We start from the raw sequence: 25,095 nt of genomic DNA on the forward strand, positions 1-25,095 counted from the left end.
TAGATATAACCAAAAAAGAAACACAAAAGTATGGTATCTTAAAAAAAAAAAAAAAAAAGACAATACAGCCCTATTCTTCTCTGCAATGGCCATATTGTATTATACTTGAAAAACAGTATAGTTCTACATACACAGATGAGAATGAAAGAAAACAGATTATTAAGTTTGGAAATATGATAACCTCCCCTTGATCACAGCTATAAGCATATTCTGGAAATGGGGTACTATGACGATCTTGACTGTATATCAAGAGTCATTTGTAAGCCTGAAGTGCCTAGACCTCATTGTCCAATGATCCTAATTCAGTATCTTAAATAAATTCCACCTATAATTCTAGTGCATATACAAAGTTAAGAATCACTAACCCAAAGGCTTAGTTAAGATTGATCAGGAAGAGTTATCCTAAGTAGTAATTGTTCATTCATTCATTAAATAAACATTTATGGAGTCCCTTACTAGAAGGTAGATACTGCTCTAGGCACGGGCCATACAGCAGGGAACAAAGTTCCTGCTTACTGAAGTTTATATTCTATTTGGGCAAGGCCCACCAGTCACAAATAAACAAGGAAATACACAGTATACCAGATGGCAATAAGTGAAAACGCTCCATAGAAGTTATAGGGAATGCTGGTAGAACTCTTGTTTTGTAAAGAGGCTAGGAAAGGCCTCTCTCAGAAAGGTGGTATTTGAGCAGAGACCAGAAGAGAGTGATTGAGTGAATAAACTTTCTTTGTGTGATAAGGATTGGAATAAAGTAGTTTAGCCCAACTATATGTCTTATACCTCTAGGGAAATTTGATTCTGTTATAGTCAGCCTTTTAGAGACCATGTTGAAACTGCAAATTAAATATCTGGAGTTTTCAGAATCAAACACAGTGATTTATGTTAGTTCCAAATCAAGCCTAAGGCTGTATATTTACACATCACATAATTTAATAAATGGGCCACATGAGCATGCTGAGTAGTGTTTATACTTGGTGATTTTCAAGCTTCTAAGCTTCTCAAAGGGAAACAGTAGTAAAAATGGTCTATTTAAAATTCTTATTCAGTTTGGTTTTCTCTTCAATTCTGTCTGACCTTCAGAGATTTTTTTTTTTTTTTTTTTTTTGAGACGGAGTCTTGCTGTGTTGCCCAGGCTGGAGTGCAGTGGCGCAATCTCGGCTCACTGCAAGCTCCGCCTCCCGGGTTCACGCCATTCTCCTGCCTCAGCCTCTCCGAGTAGCTGGGACTACAGGCGCCCGCCACCATGCCCGGCTAATTTTTTGTATTTTTAGTAGAGACGGGGTTTCACCGTGGTCTCGATCTCCTGACCTCGTGATCCGCCCGCCTCGGCCTCCCAAAGTGCTGGGATTACAAGCGTGAGCCACCGCGCCCGGCTGAACTTCAGAGATTTTAATGTGAGTAGAAGTATCCTCCTTCTTAACATGAAAGACTGCATTTCCCATTGCCTCATAATATTTATATATGTGGTTACATAAGCCTATATTTTGGTGAGTTATGTTACTGACAGACCACATCTGAAAATATAAGTATATTAAATTAGCATGTTAGGTAAATTAGCACTGACATGTGCTCTGCGAATGACTTAGCACTCAGTGTGGCTCATGCAACCAAATCACTCCACCTCATTTCCCTGATCAGAATGGTTTTAACTTCACAAATCAGGCAACTAATATTTATTGGGTACCTATTCACACGGATAGTGCTGCCCTAGCTTCTGAGAGGACAAAAAACTATATATAGGATTTATCCAGTCTTGGTCTCCATAAATTAGCAATATACATTGGTTGACACACAAAAGCAAACAAAGTACAGGCTAGTTCCTGATTAGATGGAAAGACAGGGTAAAGAGTTCAGAGAAAATGGAAAAGGATGCAATCTGGGAAGACTTTATGGAAGAAATGAAATATGAACTGGAATCTGAAGGATGGTTCGAATTCAGATAGGATGGGAGAGGGGGAACAAAAGAAGTACAACATAACCAAATGCACAATATAAAAAACCAATTCATTCAAACATTAAAATTGAGTAGTAGTTCCAAGTATCAAAGCATTTACCCATTTTTCATTGTTTAGAAAGGTACCTTCATGTTGATTTCAATTATAAGTAAAAAGCTAATATAAACAAAGGGGTAGAGAAAGTGTTTGTTTGGGATATAGTAACACACACCCACCTTAATATGTTCTAGCCAATGAGTAGATTCCAAGTTAGACAACCAGTGAGTTTCCTCAATGTTGGGGTACACAATCTCCTTAAGTTTTCGTAATGATTCTCTCATAACATGAATATTGTGGATATCCAGAAAAACTAGTTCAGCATTTTGATAGGCATCTTCACTTTCATAACCTCCACCCTTTGCCTGGAAAAAAGCACACATCATGGAAAATCATAAATGAATGCACATCTGTAAACAAGTGATATAAAATATCCAATAGCATAAAAGATGATACATATTACTGGAGACCAGGAAAACTTCACAGGAAAATATGGATGGCTCAGGACAACTTATTTAGCACAACCACTCGCTTCCTCATGTTCTTCTATACAAAATGAATATATACGTACTCTGACTTGCTCATGTGGCCATTATTAAAATTAAATATGAAACACATAGGAAGGTATTTAAACACTGTAAAGCACTAAATTTTCCCAGCCCATATGCCAAGTCCTACCCAAACATAAGTTCTTACAGAAAACTTCCTTTCATATATACTGAAATTACCAGACTGTAAGTTTCATGTGCTGAGACCACATGTCTGGTTCACCTATGCTTCTTCACCTCCCTGCCTCTTCACCTCATTTTAATCTTCATATCTGAGAAATAAATTCTTTGCAATCAAAATGACCTGTGTCTTTTTTAACCACATAATTCTCTTTAAATAAAAAGAACAAGGATAAAAGCACAGAATGCTATCATCATCAATGTTCTCAAAGACTTAAATCTACATCTACAGAATAGAATGAGAAAATATTTGGTGTTCAAAATAAGCTATGGCTAGAAAGAAGAACCTTATTTTTCTGGACTTAATCTTTTTATATTTCATGAATAAAATATTCTATCTCCTACCTAACTCATGTAGAATCATACTACTTAGAGCCCTAATAGAAACAAATTAGGAAAATACTGGAGCAGTAAATTATATAAAATTAAGTGATCATATGACCCACACCTTTGAAAACAACAAAACCCAACAACTCATAACCAGCAACAAATTACTGAAAGAACAGAAGTTCAGCTTCCTTTCTGACACTGAGAGTCTGGGAAATCGTTTGGCACAATTAGAATTAACAGTGTTTCAATGGATACCTGTTAAGGATTACTTCTGAAGAGTGGGAATAAGACAGGAACTTTCAATTCAAATTTGTTGCAACATTCTAGAAAGACAGCAGTGGTAACAACTATACAGAACCTGTCACAGAAACACATAGAATGAAAATGCCCTGGAGTCAGGTAGTGGCATGGTTGTACAACTTTGTGAATATACTAAAAGCACTGAAATGTACACTTGAAAAGATGAGCGCTTTTCAGTAATGGTACCTGCTGCAGTAGTTATGTCTTCTCCTTCCCTCCTTCTATAGATTTGGTCAACTGAACCAAAATTTCAGTTTCCACAATGCTAATATTTATTCTGCTGGAACAATCAGCTACAGCTAACTGCCAGTTCTTCAGTCTGAATAACCTGTTCAGGTGGAGGACGGTCAGAAGAGGGCACTACTAGTCACTGAGAACACTAATTCGATATTCCTAGAGCAGTACTACACTGGGACTTCAGTTAGTCATAAGCTCAGTTGTCAACTTTGGAGAAGTGGGAAGCTAAGAATAACTGAACACCTAGTTATTATGTGAGTAAGCAAAGGGTTATGCATTATTTTTTATTAAATGATTTTTGCTCCCAAAACAATGCTGTTAACTATTATTATTCTCATTTTTACCAATAAACAAATTGAGGTCTAAAGAGGTTAAATAACTAACTCAAAATCACACCATCAAGTTGAAAAGCCAAGACTAGAACCTATACCTTTACCACTATAGAGCCTGAGCTCTTTTTACTACACTGTGGCCCTGCCAAACTCAGCTGATCCATGAAACCATAATTATAATTACTAAGAGACCATCTGACCTTGTTGGCAACAGCATTAACACTTGGCCGGGCATCAAATATAAAGATTTTGTGAGATTGGGCATTGGAATCCATGATAGCTTGAAGGTATTTTTCATCTTCTTTGCTTCGCTTTCCACTCACTCCAACCATGGGCTGGCTACACCGAGTGACTGTGGCTTGACTTTCAGGATGAATCCATGATAAAACCTTAATGAGGAAAAAAATGGTAACACACCTTTTACATACTTCTCTGTTTATAATTCTCAAAAACAGTACTCAATAAAGCTCTGCTTTCTAATTGGATCCAAAGCCTGGCCATGAAAGGACATCTGGGGCTGCTAGGAAAAATCATCACCTTTCTTTCAAGCCAATTCTGGCATGTGGAAAACTTGGTCTAATTCTTTAGTCAGATACTGATTTAGGAAAGTCTTTGATTATTGGGAAATGTTATCTCCTGAAAAAAATACTGTGAAACAGGGCTAAGTAAACCCCACTTAATATATTAGTAAAACTGCTCAGTTCTAAAAGCCTTTAGAATCTATGAATTTTGTACCTAAAATTATTTAAGCTCATCTTTCTAAGATCCAGTTATAAATTTGTAAGGTGGTGTTCTTTCTAGGACTTAAAAAAAAAAAAAGAACATTTATCACCATGACTAAAGAATATACAATAAGATAAATAGTGACTAATACACAGAGCAAACTTTGTTTTTCAGTGAAGAATCATGCAATTCTGTGCAGTTATCTAATACCCATATCACACTCTCCAGAAGCCTCTTTAAGTCTTTCTTCCAGTTTTAACTTTACTAAATAAATAAATCTCCAATATCCCCATGAAAGACCTGCTGCTATAGCTATTTATATCCTGAATCCATTCTCCCACTCATTAATCTCAGCATTATGTTGAGTAAAAAAGCACTGAAAAGGCTCATCCAAACTTCCTACTTACTGGGATACGGCCTCTTGATCTGAAGGATGCCACTCTCTTTAATTCTTCATCAGGAATATTTGCTGGCACAACCAGGAGGGCAGGGTATGTATCACAAAGTTCATATCGTTCATTTATCTTTGTTATTCTCCAGCTTTCATTTGGAATTCCCTACATGTGAAATGAGACATAAGACAAATTACTATATAACTAAAATATTAAATGACACCAGGACAGAAGCCATCCTGTTCAATCTCTCTGACCTCTACTATCCATCTCCTAAAGTGTTGGGATAGCTGTTGTCAGCCTGTTGTACCAGGCTTTTAGGATTAGATATTCTAATGTAGGGATACGTATTCATTTGTGGAACTCAATTTGATGTTAATATAACAGACATTAATTCACTAAATATTGAGTGTGGGCCTGTGCTAAGCATATTCAGGAGGAGGAAGGAAACAGTAAGAGTTCAAATGTTCCTATTCTTTTTTTTTTTTTTTTGAGACGGAGTCTTGCTCTGTCGCCCAGGCTGGAGTGCAATGGTGTGATCTCAGCGCACTGCAACCTCTGCCTCCCAGGTTCAAGTGAATCTCCTGCCTCAGCCTCCCGAGTAGCTGAGACTACAGGCGTACGCCACCATGCTGGGCTAATTTTTGTATTTTTAGTAAAGATGGGGTTGGCTAGGATGGTCTCAATCTCCTGACCTCGTGATCCACCTACCTTGGCCTCCCAAAGTGCTGAGATTATAGGCGTGAGCCACCACACCTGGCCAAATGTTCCCTTTTTTTTTTTTGGAGACAGAGTTTCGCTCTTGTTGCCCAAGCTGGAGTGCAATGGCGTGATCTCAGCTCACTGCAACCTCTGCCTCCGGGGTTCAAGCGATTCTCCTGCCTCAGCCTCCCGAGTAGCTGGGATTACAGGCATGCGCCACCATGCCCGGCTAATTTTGTATTTTTAGTAGAGACAGGGTTTCACCATGTTGGTCAGGCTGGTTGTGAACTCCTGACCTCAGGTGATCCACCTGCCTTGGCCTCCCAAAGTACAGGGTCTCATTCAGTTTGACTGGATGGTTGACTTTGTTGCCATTCATCTATACAAAGAAATATCAGAAGCCAGGCACCAAGTGTCCACCAGAGTGCTACATACACAGCTATCACTTACATACGTAAAGTACATTTTTCACTCAGGTATTATAGTACTAATGGATGTTGCTAATCTAAAATATATTAGAAAAGTAAGGGAGGAATGGAAGGCAAAATGACAACAGGCAACAGGCAAGAAAAATGCTTAAAACAATTTTTAAAAACATCAACTATTGAGCTCTTGTGCTCCTTCAATATCTGCTATTTTATAAATAGTGTACTACTTCACATATAGGATTACTTAATAAGACAACTGAAATTTTCCATCCTTCACTGTATACAAAATTAAGCTATTATATTAAATGGTTGGACTTAAGAAAATCTATCTTAAATTTTATGATCTCTGAAAATTCTTATCAAACAGAAAAAGACAGAATTGAAAGTGAAAAATACATTTACTGAGCATCTACTATGTGTAGGCACTTTGCCAGCCTCTTTACACCCAAACACACAGATACATTTTACTGTACTCAGGTTTCATTAACTTCATTTCATAGATAAAGAAACTATGGCACAGTTTGTAATTTGGCCAAAGCTATACAGTAGAAAGTAGTAGAGAATTCCAGGAGCATTCCAAATCTATCGTTTTTATATAAAAGTACATTATTTCTCAAGAAAAATTTACTCTCGTAGTTCACTAAATTGTAAAAATCTCAAAGAGCAGAATGTACTCTCCTTTAAAGAAGTATTTCTCAAGCTGTTGCCAAACACCCAGAAGGATGTTAAGAAAGAAAATTCCCTTCCAGCAAACACTCTCAATAGTGCTTCTATTTATCCCTAACTGTTCTTTCATTAGTACCTTACATCCTGTTCACCCCATATAATTAGCCTGGTCCCATCTTGCTCCCTGTGGTCTACATCTTTCCCTCCCTCCTGATTTCCTTGACTTCAGATATTCTAGACAACTTCAAGATGAAAGTTAAACCCTGCACCAGGCTGCTCATTAACTTTATACAGATTTTTACCCATCACTTATTTCCAGAAGTAAAAGGCTTAATTAGAGGTTTTTAACAAAATATTCATGTGCTGGCCGGGCACGGTGGCTCACACCTGTAATCCCAGCACTTTGGGAGGCAGAGGTGGGCAGATCACTAGAAGTCAGGAGTTCAAGACCAGCCTGGCCAACATGGATGAAACCCCATTTCTATTATACCAAACTTAGCTGGGAATGGTGACTCATGCCTGTAATCCCAGCTACTTGGGAAGCTGAGGCAGGAGAATTGCTTGAACCCAGGAGGTGAAGGTTGCAGTGAGCTAAGATCGCGCCACTGCACTCCAGCCTGGGTGACAGAGCGAGATTCTAAAAATTTATATATTTTATATATATACATATATACACAATTCACTGTACTTTTTATTATAGCACGTGAAAAAATATATATAATTATATATTTCATGTTTTTTATGTATGTATATATTATATATATACTTATATATATTTTTTCACATGTGGTACTAAAAAGTACAGTGAATTGGCAAGTTTAAAGAGATAGTATTCAACCAAGAAACTTGGTTATCATCTTTAACTCCTCCCCCTCCCTTATCCCTTACATCCAGTCAGTGACCAATTTCTATGATTTTTCCTCCAGAAATACCAGAAGTTTGCTCACTTTTTTCAATTCTTACCACCACTTCCCTAATTCAGGCCATTATCACTTCTCTCCTGTCCCTCTGTAATCCATTCTCTACACTGCCTCCACAGTAATCTTTTAAGATGCAAAAGGGATTATGTCATTCCTCTGCTTAAAATCAATGGCTACCTATTGCTTTTCATATAAAGTATGAAGTCCTTTACCAGACTTAGCAAAGCCCTCTACAATCCTGCTTTCTCCAGATCTCTCCCTTGCCACTGTATGCTCTGGTCTAGTCTATATCAAACGTCTTTCAGCTCCCAGATGGCCTCATGTTCTCTCCCTACAGTACTTGCTCTATCAGACTATTCATTACATTATATTGTAATTGTTAATCTATTTGTTTGAATGCTCCATTGAACATAAACTCTTTGGGAACCTGGACTTTATCATTTTGTTTCATATTTTAGCCACTAGTATTTAGAAGGTATTATATGAATTTGATAAATGCATGAATGAATAAATCAGTGAACCACAGGAAGTTTCCATATGAAGCAAAATTAGTTTCTGAAGTTTTCTTAGAAAACATGGAGTCAGAGCTAAAAGTCAGATCACTTGAGAAGTATACATCAGAGAGCCTAATGTACCATCCCCCAACCCAGAAAGGTACTCCCATCTCTCTCCCACCCCACTTCCCATATCCTTGTAAAAACACTACCAGGAGAACCACTGTTCTCATGGGGTATGTCACATTATTCAGGTAAGTAGCAGGGTGGGGTAGGAATGAGAACCACTGACTTAAATTACCTTCATGGCTATTGTCCTCCTCATTCTTAGATAAGGCGACACACCTATCTTCACTAAAAACTGCCTTTCAAGCAGAAAACTGGAATTGGCTAGCCCTCAGACACTCTCTTTGTAGACTACTAAAAATATTCTGACAATTATTGATCTTTGGCATATATCTACTCTCCAAGTAAAATCACTGCCCTTCAGTATCCACTTGTCAGGGTCAAGTTATTATACAAACAAACTGAAAGGACTATGGCTTTCTTAGTTACTTACATTCCAGTTCTAAGGATAAATTCTGTTTCCCTTGACTGAAATGACTGTTTTCCAAGTTTGTTAAGTAATGCATGTAACTTATGTTGGGTATTTCTGCAGGAGACCGTGCTCGTTATCTTTTTTGTTCGTTTCATGAGATAAGGTCTCTGCACTCTTCACCAGGCTGGACTGCAGTGGTGCAATCACAGCTCACTGCAGCCTCAACCTCCGGGGCTCAAGCAATCCTCCCACATCAGCCTCCAGAGTAGCTAGGACTTCAGGCATGCACCACCACGCCTGGCTAATTTTTGTATTTTTTGTAGAGAGAGGGTTTCACTATGTTGCCCAGGCTGGTGTCGAACTCCTGAGCTCAAGCAATCCTCCCACCTTGGCTTCTCAAAGTACTGGGGTCACAGGTGTGAACCACTGCACTGGACTGCTCATTATCTTTATACAAATTTTTACCCATGACTTGATATTTTTCCTTTTTTTTTTTTTTTTGAGACAGGGTCTCACTCTGTCACCCAGGCTGGAGTGCAGTGGCACACTCATGGCTCACTGCAGCCTCGAGCTCCAGGGCTCCATCAATCCTCCTGCCTCAATCCCCCTGGATAGCTGTGACTACAAGCATGTGTCACCACACCTGGCTAATTTTTGTATTTTTGGTAGAGACAGGGTTTCACCATGTTGCCCAGGCTTGTCTTGAACTCCTGGGCTTGAGCAATCCTCCCACCTTGACCTCCCAAAGTGCTGGGATTACAGGTGTGAGCCACTGTGCCCAGATTGATGACTTGATTTTTCTTGGCCTTATCCACAAATTCCATAGTCCTGTCTATAATCACTACATACTGTATATCTCCTTCAAGAGTAAATTAAAGAAACATTCTCCTATATGACAAACCTAAATGGTTATTAATAGCTTTGCCCATTTTTATTTTTATTTTTATTTTTTTTCGAGAAGGAGTCTTGCTCTTTCACCCAGGCTGGAGTGCAGTGGCGTGATCTCGGCTCACTGCAGGATCCGCCCCCTGGGGTTCACGCCATTCTCCTGCCTCAGCCTCCCGCGTAGCTGGGACTACAGGCGCCCGCCACCTCGCCCGGCTAATTTTTTGTATTTTTAGTAGAGACGGGGTTTCACCGTGTTAGCCAGGATGGTCTTGATCTCCTGACCTCGTGATCCTCCCACCTCGGCCTCCCAAAGTGCTGGGATTACAGGCGTGAGCCACCGCGCCTGGCCCATTTTTATTTTATTTACTTATTTTTTGAGACATGGCATCTCATTATTGCCCAAGCTTGAGTGCAGTGGCATGTTCACAGCTCACCGCAGCCTTGATCTCCCAGGCTCAGGTGGTCCTCCCACCTCAGCCTCCCAAGTAGCTGGGACCACAGGTGCACACCACACCTGGCTAATTTTTATTTTTTGTATAGATGGGGTTTCACTATGTTGCCCACGCTGGTCTTAAACTCCTGGGCTCAAGCGATCTGCCTGCCTCGGCCTCCCAAAGTGCCGGGATTATAGGTGTGAGCCACTGCGCCCAGCCTATGCCCATTTTTGAAGAGATATAGTCTAATTTCTTTTAACACTATTAAGTGTAGATCTATTGAATGAATGTGGCTTTCATTTTTTTAGTGGCAGCACATGATAAAGCCAGTCATGATATCTGTTTTTCAGAGCCTCACAATGTAATAAATATAATCATCACCATTTGGATAGATTTTTACAGTTTACAAAGTGCCTTTCTATATGTTACTAATCCTTCAAACATCCCATAACGTGGTATCTATCACCAAGTAAAAAATGAAGGCACTGTGCCATAAATGATTCATTCAAGAGCCTACATCTGAGTGTGAGAGTAAGAACTAGAGCTAAAATTCAAAACTAAGTCTTTTAAATGTGCCAGAATTAGTGTGGTGGTAATTGCACAATTTCGTGAATATGTTAAAAAGCAGTGGACTGTATACTTTAAAACAGTAAATTTTATGGTATGTGAGTTATATCTCAATTTAAAAAAAAAAAGAAAGGTCTATATGTTTGAAGATGGCACCATCTCCAAAATATATTAATGAAAAAACAAAAGCACAGAAGAGTGTGCATGGCATGCTAACATATGCTTAAAAAAAACAATACCCACACATACATACACAAGCTTTGTAGACATGAAACCTTTGAAAAAAATACTCGGAAACCAATAATATCATTTCCTAAAGGGAGGGGAACTGGAACAGCTAGGGGGACACAGGGTTGTCCTGGAAGGAGAACCTACCTTTCAGTATACCCTGCTGGACCTTTTGAATTTTGTACAGAATGCAAGTATTACCACTTCCTTTTTTTTTTTTTAATTTAAAGGGGGGCAAGTGAATAATCTGATGCTTTATCATTAGTCCTTAATTTTAAGAGATCATCTTCATTTTCTTCTGTAATAAACTTAAAATATATCCAAGAAAGAAATCTTAAAACTACAGCTTCTAACTACAAATACAGTGTCCTCTCCATTAGACCTTTTAGTTGACTCAGAGACAGTTTCTCACTCTGCAAAAAAAAAAAAAAAAAAAAAAGCCAACAAATTCATCTAGTAAGTCAAAGACCATATAGCATCCATACCATTTTATGTAGAAGCCAATGCTCTATTCTTACTGCCACAATTCCTAATCTCATAATTCTCTTTCTGTATGGGTATAGTTGTTCATTTACACTTCAACTTATTTTTTCTTTTCAGTAATAATTTATCTCTTCTTTAGACACAGTTACCTCATCTGCTTTCCAAAGTTCTACACTGAATGCTCCTGGGACAGCAATTTCTTCCCAGATTCCCAAAGAGTAGTCCTCATTTTTATAATTTCTAAAGACACTTGCTAGACTTTCTGGTTGCTTAGTCATCTTCTTCTGACACTGGATTTTTGAGTTAGCATGAATTTCCTAACATGTTTCTTGTATACTCTTGGCTTTTAGTTGATTCCCACTGATTTTGTATTCTATTTCATATTTTGCCAATTAACTTTATAACTGAATGAGGAAATTTCAACTTCACTTTCCACATGTAAGTGTGGTAACAAACCCCACTTCAAGTCATTTAGATATCTTTAGCTCTCTAGTGGTGGTTCTTTACCTCTACCTGGCTTTGTGAAACAAAACCACAATAAATTAGAAACGTTATAATTAAAATGCTATGTTTGAAATTTAAATACAAAAGTAAAAGCTCAAGAATTTTCATATTTGAATTCTAGAATATTCTAGATAACAAATCTAACGATTACCAAGAAATAATCAATATGTCTTAAATTCTCAAGAAAGCATAGTGGACAGGAGGAAAGTTAAAAATAAAGAAAAGACTATTTAGGGTGGGGCTTAAGTAATGCAGTATAGAGACTCTCTGGGAAGTGGTATCCTGAAGGAAGAATAGGAAGAATGATATACCAAAACAGATTTCAAGATTGAATTCTGCTTTAATCACTTAATGTGGTGAATTACTGTGGTATGAGATATGCTGGTTTTCATACATGGTTCCACCCAGTTTTCTTAGTAATGAAAAGAATACAAAATACTAAAATTGAAAGAAAAGAAAGTACATACCTGCCTTCTATACTCTAAAAGAGGGTCATATAGCTTCCACCCATTTTCAGGGAATACTTCTTTGTATTCAAAAGCAAAAAGAGGCTACAAAAAAGTAAACAATGGTAAGAGCTAAAAAAGATATTCACAAAGGTAATGAATCAGAAATGTATCCATATATCTAAAGTTTTCATTTATTTATCTGCAAGAACATTTTATGTATTAGCATCCTTTTTTGTATTATAGTTTTTGTTTTATCATTTTGAAAATCTATTTTTTTACATATTTTTAAGCATACAAAAAAGCAAAGACACTTGCCAACAAAACTTATCAAATACTAACATATCATTATATTTCCTTCAGATTATCTTTGGTAGCCTTTGTAGGTTTACTTTCAAATAAAGACATTACATTTAAAAACAACTATGATGCCAAAATAATTTGAACTGGAGTCATAAGACCAACGTTGATTCCAAATGGTACTCCTACTAACTGTGCCCTTGAGTTAACTGCTTATCTGATGTTGCTTTCATCGCTTAATAGGGATAAATAATATCTACTACCATAGGCTACATAGAAGTGAAGTGATATAAATGTGGGAGTCTAACACTGTCTATAGCACATAGTGGGAACTCAGGGTTTGCCTACCCTTACCTGCCTCCCAAATTGCTAGTCTTAACTGGCTCCCAATTAAAAAGGAGATTTCAAATCCTAATGAAGACAACAGGTAACTTTTCATCATGGAAACACCCTGAATAGCAAGATCATATAATCATAAAATGTTAGTGCTGGAATGGACCTCAGAAATCAGCTAGTCCAGCTTCCTTTATTTCATACCTAAAGAAATTGATCCCAGAGACTAGGTTACACTTAACACTATACATCTGGTTAAATGTCAAAGCAGGGATGTAAATGTAGAGATTCTAGACAGCCTAGACAAGCTTCTTTATACTACGTCAATAATTATAGCACAAATTTTCCAAAAACGGGAAACATTTTACCAGGTTATTAGAGACAGGAAATGCATATTTCATTAGATTCTCAAATATGGATCTTCTTGTCCGCCCCTCAGGTTTATGAGCAAATCGTAAATTCCTAATATCCTAGAAAAGATTTAGAAACCAAGTTAATAATTCTTCACTACTTACTTAAATGAATAAATAAGGTTACTTGGAACTATCTCGTAAAATGTTAAGATCTGTGAATGTGGGATACAAAAATAAATCAGACATCAGCTCCTGGAGACAGGGAAATTATAATGGTTTATTGGGAAAAACTGAAAGAAACACAAGGTACTCTACTACAAAGCAGAATTCAGAGGGCAGGAAATTTACCTATGCTTATGGACTCAAAAATAGGCCAGTGAAAGAGGTAGTATTTGATGTAACCACTGGAGATTAACGATATTACATCTGAAGATTAATATCATGACTGATACAAACTATCAGCATATGTGCTTTCCCTGTGATAGCCCATTTTGTCATAAATTTCTTTATTAATAAAACCTGATTAGTAGTTGTTACATTTCATACGTGTCTTCAGTTCATTGTATCTGGTGATTATTTTCCTACTAACTATCCCTTCCCAGGGTTCATTTGCATTGGACCTTCTCTTCCTAAGTCCCCTGCTATTAGACTTGATAGAACTAAACCCTGCCTGAAAGTCTTCCTTCCTTCACTCCATAACCACGTTCTTCCACCATCTACGGACACATAAACTCTGAATAGTTTAGTTTATATTATCCAGGCTCTACAGTAAGGTCTAAAGACCAAGGTTCCCTTCCATTTGTCCCTAAGTAGTTTTCTATGCTCAGGCTGAATGCAGTTATTCATGTTCTGGTTTACTAGTATCTTAATAGCACTTAGAAAAAAACTGGGGATTAAGATAATTTCAAGGGCCAGGCACAGTGGCTCATGCCTGTAATTCCGACACTTTGGGTGGACAAAGCAAGAGGGACACTTGAGGTGTTCTACTTCTAACACAGTGGTGGGGAAAAATTGGTATTGTAGACTTTTCCTATGTTCTTATCTACTGGCATTCTTTAAATGCATTGATTGATACTTGAATGAAACATAAATTGTTACAAGTTCAAGGCCAGCCTGGGCAACATAGCAAGACCTTGTCTCTACAAAAAATTAAAAAAAAAAATAAATTTATAAGAAAAGAATAATTTTAAGACTGATCATTTTATTTAAATATTTTTACCTAGGCAGAATTCAAAATAGCTTTATTATGCCTCATTTTGTAGAACCACACACAAAGCCACTCCACTACAATGTACCCACAATACGTAAGTAAGACAGTATATGATACAAAACTAGAATGCTGGCTTTACTATCTTTTAAAATAAACATGTGCAGGAACCTAAGCTGATATCTTGTTTTCCCTCAGTAAATATCTTCATAACTAGGAGAGATACTCAGAATCATTCTGTTAGCCACAGAGTTCTCTGAAAGTACCATGTCAGGGGCCCTACAAATATTTGTGTTTATTGATAACGATCCTGTTCCATGGAAAAAAATTATATTTAAAATGATTAAGATTCAAAATTATCTTCTTTCACATCCTCTTATATTCTATGCACTACTTACTCTTAAACTACAGAAAAGTGATCAGGAAACAGTGTGCTTGACACATGGTTCCCAGCGATTACACTCACAGAGCCCTTCTGACTATAATGGAAAACCACAGGCCAGGCACAGTGGCTCCCGCCTGTAATCTCAACACTTTGGGAGGCCGAGGCAGGCAGATCACTTGAGGCCAGGAGTTTGATACCAACCTGGCCAACGTGGTGAAACCCGTCTCTACCAAAAATACAAAAATTAGCCAAGAATGGTGGCATATGCCTGTAATCCCAGCTACTCAGGAGGCTGAGGTAGGAGAATCACTTGAACCCGGGAGGCAGAGGCTGCAGTAAGCCGAGATCACGCCACTGCACTCCAGCCTGAGTGACAGAGCCAGACTCTTGTCTCAAAAAAAAAAAACTACAAAAATAATTACTAAGTCATTAGCTTTAATACCAGAGAGTCACAAAACTTCTAAGATTAGCATAACAAAGTATCTTGAATTATACACATGCTGTTTCTTTTGGCACTGGCAGAATAAAAAGAAAGGAACAATGTGATGTAGAATCTCAATGTGCATGGGTGTTAGTTAATTAGGCCTTAATAACAGTGACCTGGAGGAGTGGTACGTAGTATTAAATACCTATGACTTAATGGTAAAAATGTAACAATCTATGTTTCATTCAAGTATCAATGCATTTAAAGAATGCCAGTAAATAAGAGCTTTCATCGCTTAATAGGGATAAATATCAACTTTTCCCCACTATTGTTTTAGAAGTAGAAAAATTGGCCAGGCACGGTGGCTCACGCCTGTAATCCCAGCACTTTGGGAGGCTGAGATGGGCGGATCACGAGCTCAAGAGATTGAGACCATCCTGGCTAACACGGTGAAACCCCATCTCTACTAAAAATACAAAAAAAAAATTAGCCGGGCGTGGTGGCGGGCGCCTGTAGTCCCAGCTACTCGAGAGGCTGAGGCAGGAGAATCGCGTGAACCCAGGAGGCAGAGCTTGCAGTGAGCCAAGATTGTGCCAGCCTGGGCAACAGAGCAAAACCCCTCCACAAAAAAAAAAAAAAAAAAAAAAGAAAAATTGTGAGAACTAGAAATAGAAAAGATAGGTGATGATGAATATAACATATTTAGTTATTTACTTCTTCCACTACAAAGTAGTGGAACTGCTCAGAGCCTTATGTTGCTAATTTGTAAATTAAAGGTAGTAATGTCTACTGTGCCTACCTCACAGGATTTGTATAAGGCTGAAAGTGAAATAATCAATGTGGAACTATGTGGTATGCTATCAGTACTATGTGCATTAAAGATGGTCATTATTATTATTATTATTATTATTATTATTATTATTTCAGACAGAGTCTTGCTCTGTTGCCCAAGCTGGAGTGCAGTGGCACTATCTTGGCTCACTGCAACCTCTGCCTCCCAGGTTCAAGCAATACTCCTGCCTCAGCCTCCCCAATAGCTGAGATTACAGGTGGCCGCTACCATGCCTGGTTAATTTTTGTATTTTTAGTAGAGATGGGTTTTCATCATGTTGGCCAGACTGATCTCGAACTCTTGACCTGAAGTGATCCGCCTGCCTCAGTCTCTGAAAGTGTTGAGATTATAGGCGTAAGCCACCACGTCCGGCCAAGATGATCATTATTAAAAAATAAGTTATGAATTTGTGAATATATCAAAATATGTAGACTGAACTGGGCCCAAAAGAATTAAGTCTAATTCATGAATCACCTTTTCTATTACTGCTAAATTTTGTTTTCTTCTATCAATGTCATACTAAAATAACATTTCTAATTGGAAATCCATTTTATATTTTGGAAACCAATTTCAAAACAGAGGTTCTATTTAATACAAAGCTTTTCAAACCAAAGAAAATCACATACATATTATAACATTTACCTTACACACAGTTTCTAGTCCATAAGAATTTTCACCTCGACTAGAAGCACCACCAATTTTTTCTACTCTACTTATCACACCAAGGGAAGCATCTAAAACAAATGGGGGATCCTAAAGAAGGAAAGAAAAAATAATTAAAACTGAGCAATTAATACTGTCCAATTATACAGCTGATCTAAATCTTAATCAGAAATGCTTTAATTAGAAATGATCAGAAATGAACAAAACTAGCTACAAACAACACGCTCATGTACATACAAAAATCTAATCTGACTCTTACCCGTTCCATGCTTTTGAAATATAACCTATAATTCGTGACAGTCAGAGTTCCTCGTACAGCACCAGTGAATGGACATATGTAAGTTACATCTTTGGCTGAAAAGGCAAGAAGTCCACAGTTTACTATACAGTATGTGCTATTAAAACCTGCTATCTCATCTTATAAAATTGTTATGATTCCTAGACTAATTTATGCTGAAAAATAACAGAACCAGTAATTTCCAGAGACCTCAGAATCCTACAACCCAAGCTTCCATCCCTGCACTAATCTAGGGAAGAAACACAGAATTAAATGGGATAGGCTGAAAAGGTGGAGGGACTTCTCACCCCATGAGATAGAACGGAAGTAAACAAAGGGGCTACTATCCTGGCTAGATAAAACAGGTGTGGGTAGCTGCAGCAGAGACGGGTGAAAGAGTACTGGTAATGGTGGTATCAACAATAAGCATGTCAAGGCACAGTCGCCATCATCTCATTGCAGTTTCTATGTAACTTCACCAATTTCCTGATCTTCCTCTGCCCACAGTCCAGTTTGTCAACATTCTTCTAAAAATGCAATGTCCAAAACATATGTTATTCCACAAACTCCTGATCTGATTAATACTTATGGGGAAAATTTTACAGGTGAAATGACACACATTTAAAATATAATTTCTTAGAAAAATAACAGTATAAGAAGAGGATATTGAACTGCTGACCAACCGATGCCAGACTTTGTAAAGAAAGAATCACAAGTAATGTTTTATCAAATAAATGATGGCTCTACATGGCATTACGTTTTGTAAAATATGCATTAACTGATTATGCAGGATAACTTAGGAATCAGTATCTCAAAATATTATTTAAAATGCCACAGTTCATAATGTCCAATACATGGTTTTTATATCTTAAAATATTCATAAATTCCTAGTATGTCATTATTACACCAAATCAGCAGATAAAGGAGTATCTTCATCATTCCAAGGAAGTAAGGGACAATTCTGTGGAGCAACAACTTTCTAAGACCCTTTCAACGGGCTTCTGGGAAAACTTGGGGCCATGGACTATATTTAATAAGGTATTACAACCTCCTGACTTTGCTACTCATTCAACACTTCGAAGGACTGGCTGCTTTGTATGGAATTTGAAATGAGACTGATCTTTTCACAATCATTTCTAACCTTCAAAATAGTTCCCTTAGGAACAGTTTAAGTATAAACTACTTTTTTAAATCATTGTTTCCAATGCATATTTCATTTAGAGGGAAGCTTTTAAAATTAAATGAACCCATCATTATATAAAAATACACAAACTTGCTTTGCACAAATAATATTTTTCCCTTATGAATTTTTACCTCAACTAGAAAAGCTTTATTCAAGGTTACTAAAACATTTCTGGATTCCTTCCAGAGTCAGTTTTCTTACTCATGTAAGAAAACTCAGCCTTATTATCCTATATCCCACCACAGGAATGTCATTCTCGGGCCAGTGCTTTTCTGTTACACCTTCCCCTTTATTCTAAAATCATGAGATAATATACATATAAAGGTGCTTCTAAAGTTCTAAGTACAATACAAAAATTCAAGGGTTTATACCTATGTTACTATTATCATCATTAGTCTTTGCTTTGTTCTGTACCCTCAAGAGATCATGACAATGGAGAAAAGAAGATAAATACAAGAAATTCTCAGACACTGACTGGCAGTTAAGAGTCCAGAAAAGAAAAAAAGAGCAGTCTAGTACGACAACCAGATTTCTGACTTGAGTAAATGGACAGCTGGTATTGATGTCAACTGAGAGAGAGAATGCAAGAAAAAGGGTAAGTTTGGAGTTACATGTGCTGATTTCCGTTTTGGAGAGGCTGGGTATAGGGTTCCTATGGGATATTCAAAGATGTGTGTTTCAGATAGAGGCATTTGTTTACCTACATTAGGACAGGGGTTCACACTGGAGATACAAATTTTGGAGTCATCAGCCAATATATGGCAAGTGATGTTACAAATTTAGATATGGTCAACCGAAAAGAGTATACAGGAGGGAAAAGGGAAATGGGTCAAGGATGAAGTCCTAGGGTGTGTTGCTATTAAAGGAAGAAGAGCCAACAAATGAGACTGAGTGGTAACTTGAAGGTCTTTAATAAAGCCATATTTCATAATGGGAGCTGCAATTACGGCATTAAGTTCAGAATAAGAAAAAGAAATTGTCACAATGCTAGATATAACCTTATTAGCTAGGTTATCTTCCTATGCCTTAATTTCCTTCCTCATCTATAAAATGGGGTTGATGTTATTCTCAAGAATATACTTTCTGAGAATGACTGAGATAGTAAGCACTCAATAATAATAACCACTATCATTATATAATAGCCAATTCTGAAAAAATGTAAGTAGGTAGTTCAGATCGAGAGCTTGGTGTACACATAAGGCTGACTGGGGCAAAGAAAAAGACTGAGAGGTTATTCAATCAAGAGTCAAGAGCAAGAAAAGACAAATAGCATGCTAAGGACTAGGAAGCTAAATTTAGTAAATAATTATCCATTCAGAATACAGGTCCTCCCTTTGGCTTGTTTTTACACATAGAAATGACACCTAGCCAAGTAAAATTCAGCATTTTTAAAATCCTTTTTAAAAATTATGATTGGTAGCAAAATGAAAGATGGTAGTTATATTAACTAAGAAATCATTTACTTCATTCTTCTAACATATTACTTTATTTCTCAGAGTTTATGAGTAGATATCTGTAGATTATCACACAGATGAAACAAAACAAAAGCATGAGGAAAAAAACACAGCTTATAAGCTCATTTTCAGTTTCCAGTCCATATTATAAGTATTAGGCTGGGAAGAGAAGGGCATCTACATACAAACAGATGCAATGGAGATGATGTATTTCATCCAAAAATTAACCTGAGTTTATTCAGAGAAGAAAGACATGAAGGAAGCAAACAGAAGAGAAGATATTGTAAGAAAAATTACTTGTATAAGGTGACAATTCAATGTTTTTATCTAGGCAACTCAATATCTGAATATAGTAATTCAAAATAATAAAATTTTCCTTCACAGGCTTCAGCAACATTTTTAGCAAAAAGCCACCTACTTTTAAAGAAAGTAAAACAAACCAAAGAAGAGGCAAAGTATAATTCAATTTGCATGTTTCCCAGGAGTTCAAACACAAACACTAGCAACGGGTCTAGGCCTACGTTTGTAGAACACACTAAGACGCTGGGAAGACTGCAGGTAAAGAGTTCTGCCAGACAGGAGGTGACTCTGACAGCCAGTTTATTCTCTGTATGCTGAGAGTACTGAACATTCTGCACAGTCAGAACGGAGAAGGACATTAAGCAAAAAATACCATTACGGACCCATGTCTTTAATATTTTCTCCTGGAAGCAAGGGTGGTTCTTCCATTTCTGCTAACTTGTTAGACTCCCTCAGGACCTGGGGTGGGAAAGACAAAAAAAGAAACAATTTTATTCAAAGGCTACTTTTTCACTCATATTTCAACTGAGTATACTTGCTCTTGAAGTTATAACATCATATCACATACACCATTTTAAATCAAATTTGTTAAACCGTAGTGTTGGCATGTATAATATATGAAGTTAATGTTTTTCTAGAAAGCATTTACTGAGTGCTTAAATCATATCAAAGCACTCTACATTTGTTACACAAAAAATTGTACATGTTTTTGCACTGCATCCTAAGACAGCCTAACAATAAAAGAGGTATTATATCCTCATTTCTCAGATGAGGAAAAAGCAGCCAAAAGTGGTAATTAGTTCAAGATCACATAGTTAAAGTGCCAGTGTGTAGATTTGAATTACAGTTGAATGGATTCCAAAGCCATGCTGAAGGGTCATAGTACATTTAAACTCAGACAAAATTAAGTTCTTATGTAGATTTAATGTTTAAAGAATTTAGAAATGATGTTGATAAATAATCTTGTTGAAAGAGTTTAAATAAAATCATGATCAACAAATATTACCAGGTAGTTACCTTGTGAAGGATGCTACACTATATTCCAAGAATGTGGATACAGAAACAGTTCTCTAAAGGAGTTACAACCCAGAGAACACACAGACACACCCAAATTGTCATATGCTAAATATATCCCCCATTAACTACCAAAACCCTTCTTCACCTCCTCCCACCTCTCTCACCATCAAACAGTAAATTTCTGTCCCCAGTCCCATTAATTCTGCCATCTTCTGCAATCTGGCTCACCTGCGACCAACAACTAAGAACCACAAAGAACAAATTAACTTATTTTGAATAAATTTGCAATCTAAACAAATTCATTCTTTTGAAAGTTTAACAATTTGTTTCATAAAGTAACTTTAATGCAATACCGAAATAAATAGTATATACACACACATATATTTTTATGCGCCACATCTAAACTTCAGAAAAGTCGTCTTTAAAGGTCATCTTCTAAAAATGCTATCTGGTTGCCAAGTCCCTAAATAGTCTTATGTACTCATAAAAGAAGAGAAGAAGGAAAGAAGAGAGGAAAGGAGGACCAGGCTATGAAGATGGGGTTAAAAAGGCAAAAACTTGCCATATACAAAAATACAGACTTGGGTTCACATCCTGACTGCGCCACATACTAACTTGGTACTCTTAGGCAAGGTTTTCAGCTTCTCTATGCCTCATTTTCCGCATCTATAAAATGGTAACTATTATAGTACCACACATAGGTTGTTATGAAAATTAAATGGGTTAATACATTTAAAGCACTTATATCAGTGTTAACACATAAGATGTATGTAGTAAGTGTTGTCTATTGTTAATAAAAGTTCAAACTAACAACTGATTGCCAGAATCTGCTAATAATTCTACTAATTATGAAAGCAACAAAATTAGACCCAAAGATAACAAAACAAATATCAGAGTATACTGAAAAAAATCAACCACGTGAAAGATTATAGAAAGGAAGATGCTTTATTCTTCCCCCGGTCTACCACCTCACTCAGAAATACAACATTTATGTCAATTATAATGCTGGGCAGTAGTTCCCATATTGCATATGTATACCTTCTTGTGGCTGCTACAGCACTGCTCCACATGACTTCCTCTTTCTCCACATTCTACATTCAGAAAGGACTGGCAACCCCCGGAAAATATTTATGTTATGTATAGAAGAGAAGAGGGTAGTTCTGGCAAAGGCACACAGAAATATGGGAGATACAATCCTCCTAAAGCTTCATAAAGTGAGAAAAGAGACAGGAAAACTCCTGCAAGTAGCACACTTTGAGAACCACACATAGGCTTTCTTATATTCTCTCTGACCAGAATGTCAAAGAGCGAGGCAATGAAAAGAAGCAATACAAGATCCTATCTTTGTCCAGCAGAGCTACTCTAGATGACAGACTTTTAACAATAGGCTTATGCTAAAAGTTGTATGTAAACAACTAATTCTACACTGGAGATAGGAAAAGGAACTCCAACTAGCACTCAAGAGAACAGAACAGGGATGGGGCAATCTAGACCCCGTGTTTGTTGACAAACACTGATTCTAGACAAATCTATCCTTAATCAAACAAGAGAAAAGAGACTAGGAAAAAAAAGACTTACAAAGAAAAGAGAATATCAACCTGAAACTTTAAAAAAGAAAAAAAAGCAATCTTCTGAAAATAATTCTCTATAGGCATTTGTAAAAGCATGTATGAGGTACTTGGCACGCTCAGAAGGAAATAAGTCATATTTTCTAATAAACACAAAGAGAAGGCCAGGCACAGTGGCTCAGCCTATGCTTCCAGCATCCTAGGAGGCCGAGGCGAGTGGACTGCTTGAAACCAGGAATTCAAGACCAGCCTGGACAGCACGGCAAAACCCTGTCACTACTATAAATGCAAAAAATTAGCTGGGCAGGCATGGCATCGCGGGTCTACAGTCTCAGCTACTTGAGAGGCTGTGATGAGAGGATTACCTTGAGCCCCAGAAGTCAAGGCTTCAGTGAGCTGTGATGCACTCCACTGCACTCCAGCCTGGGCAATGGGAGTGAGACCCTGTGCTAAAAAAAAAAAAAAAAAAAAAAAAAAGAAATAGAGTAGAAACAGAAAGCCATAAGGAGAGAGACACAATGAAACAAGAGAAATGAGTGAGAATGACTGCAAGGACATTTAAAAATGTAATAGCAGAAATAAAATCTGTATGGAATTAGCAACAAATTGCATTGGTTATTCAGAAAACAGATTTAATGTTGAGGACAAACTTGAAAAGTGCTGTAAGAATTTGAAGGAAAAGAACAAAGATAAAATCATCATGGAAAATAATCAAGAAAAGAATTGTATTTTCTAAAGGAAAAAAAAATAATCAAGAGGAGCAAAAAGTCCAATATATAATTGATGTTGATCAGAAGAATTTACCATGTTCCACCCAAAATCAATGAACAGAGACATACCTAGTTGCATCTTGGCAAATTTTTTTGAACTAAAAGAATTAAAATACAAACTATAAGAATACAGGCAGAAAAAAAATTACCTTTGAAGAAAGCAAAATCAGGTTAGCTTCAAGGTTATCTATAATACCATATTCTACAAGACAATAACAAAACGTGATCAAAGCTGTGAAGGAAAATGCTCCCATAAAGTATTTAACGGCAGCAGGAAGTCATTCTCAGATAGCCAGGTCTCAGAAAATACAACCCAGAAATACATTTTAGAAAAAAAAAAAAAAAAAGGAAAAAAATACCTTAAACTGTAATTCAGCTAAAAAGGGAAAATCAAAATTAAAATATACAAGGAATTTGTGGTGTATTGCAAAACCTTATGTTTCATATCCTAAGAACCCCTAAAAAAACTCCACATTCACTACCACCATACTAACCTCTGAGTCTTAGTTTCACCATTCATATTATTAACATGATATTAATATCCACCTTAAAAGTTAGCAACTATGAAATCAAGATAACTGCGCCATAAAGAGATTTGCAAAACACCATGAAAATGAAAAAAAAAAATACAGACAGTCCCTGGCTTATAATGGTTCAACTTACGGTATGTTCAACTTACAACGGGTTTATCTGGATGTAACCCCATCATAGGTCGAGGAGCATCTGTACTTATTATTCACGTAATAGAAGCATCAACAGAAGTTTTCACTGCCTTTTACCAAAATGGCCTATTGACATGGTGCTTTTTTCTCTGCTCTAGAGATTCCCTATATGACACACTTTCTCTAATACTCATCAAAGGGATTAATATTTGAGAAAGCATGTCATATAGGGAACCATAAATCAATCTCTCCCTGACTCCTAACTACTATATTCTAGATTTTGCTACAGGATAGTAAGCATCTAACTGTTCAAAGCAAAGCAGCAAATCTTTTCCCTTTCTTTCATTTCTTATGAGGACTGAAGATAGCTGCAATATTCCAAAGACTCTGACACAGGAAAATTAATGGAATAATGTCTACCTGAGAGAATAAAGGAGATGGCTTGAGAAATAAAAATGGAGTAAAAGTTTAGGGCATCCTAGTGAAGGGTTTCAAAGATGCCTTCAGCAAGACAGTCCATATCATATGGGTCCATTTGTATGAAATTCTGCAACAGACTAAACTACAGTACGAAAAACTTCAAAACAGTTGTTGCTATGGGGATGAGAATAAGAGTGTGGACTGAAAAGGGGCATGATGAAAGTATCTGGGGTGACAAGTTCTATATCTTGACAGGAATTTGGGTTGTACAGGTGTATGCATTTTTCTAAACTCGCAGAATGTACACTTAAGATTTCTGTATTTCAATAGATATAAATTTTATATCAAAAGAAAAACTACATATATTTATTTGCATGCTGACACAATTAGTTGGAAAAGTACTGATGTCTGCAGTTTACTTTGAAATGCATCAAAAAGTAAGCCAGATAAATAGATGGATAGAGGGATACACAGACGATGGATGTCAAATAAAAACAAGAAGTAGGGTAAAATGTTAATGGCAAAATTCTGATGGTGGATACAGCAGGGTCCTTTGTAAACTTTATTTTCTGTTCAGAAATTTTTATAATAAAATACTGGGGAGAAGTTAAGG

The 25,095-nt window shown here is 36.9% G+C and overlaps 1 protein-coding gene across 3 annotated transcripts in view; it reads right to left on the bottom strand.

Moving 5' to 3' along the window:
• Positions 1-25,095, bottom strand: part of MTMR2 (myotubularin related protein 2) — a 95,943-nt gene that overhangs the window by 11,752 nt on the left and 59,096 nt on the right. For all 3 annotated transcript variants that reach the window (XM_032167197.2, XM_032167198.2, XM_058446947.1), the window contains 8 exons: positions 20,429-20,504; positions 17,091-17,185; positions 16,811-16,921; positions 13,336-13,437; positions 12,356-12,439; positions 5,052-5,201; positions 4,122-4,310; positions 2,174-2,359 (listed from right to left, as the gene is read on the bottom strand). In XM_032167197.2, coding sequence (XP_032023088.1) covers positions 2,174-2,359; positions 4,122-4,310; positions 5,052-5,201; positions 12,356-12,439; positions 13,336-13,437; positions 16,811-16,921; positions 17,091-17,185; positions 20,429-20,504 — 993 coding nt within the window. The remainder of the gene's footprint in view (positions 1-2,173; positions 2,360-4,121; positions 4,311-5,051; positions 5,202-12,355; positions 12,440-13,335; positions 13,438-16,810; positions 16,922-17,090; positions 17,186-20,428; positions 20,505-25,095) is intronic.

The sequence above is a fragment of the Hylobates moloch genome, unplaced genomic scaffold (genome assembly GCF_009828535.3).
Source record: "Hylobates moloch isolate HMO894 unplaced genomic scaffold, HMol_V3 SCAFFOLD_11, whole genome shotgun sequence".
NCBI classification, from domain to species: Eukaryota; Metazoa; Chordata; class Mammalia; order Primates; family Hylobatidae; genus Hylobates; species Hylobates moloch.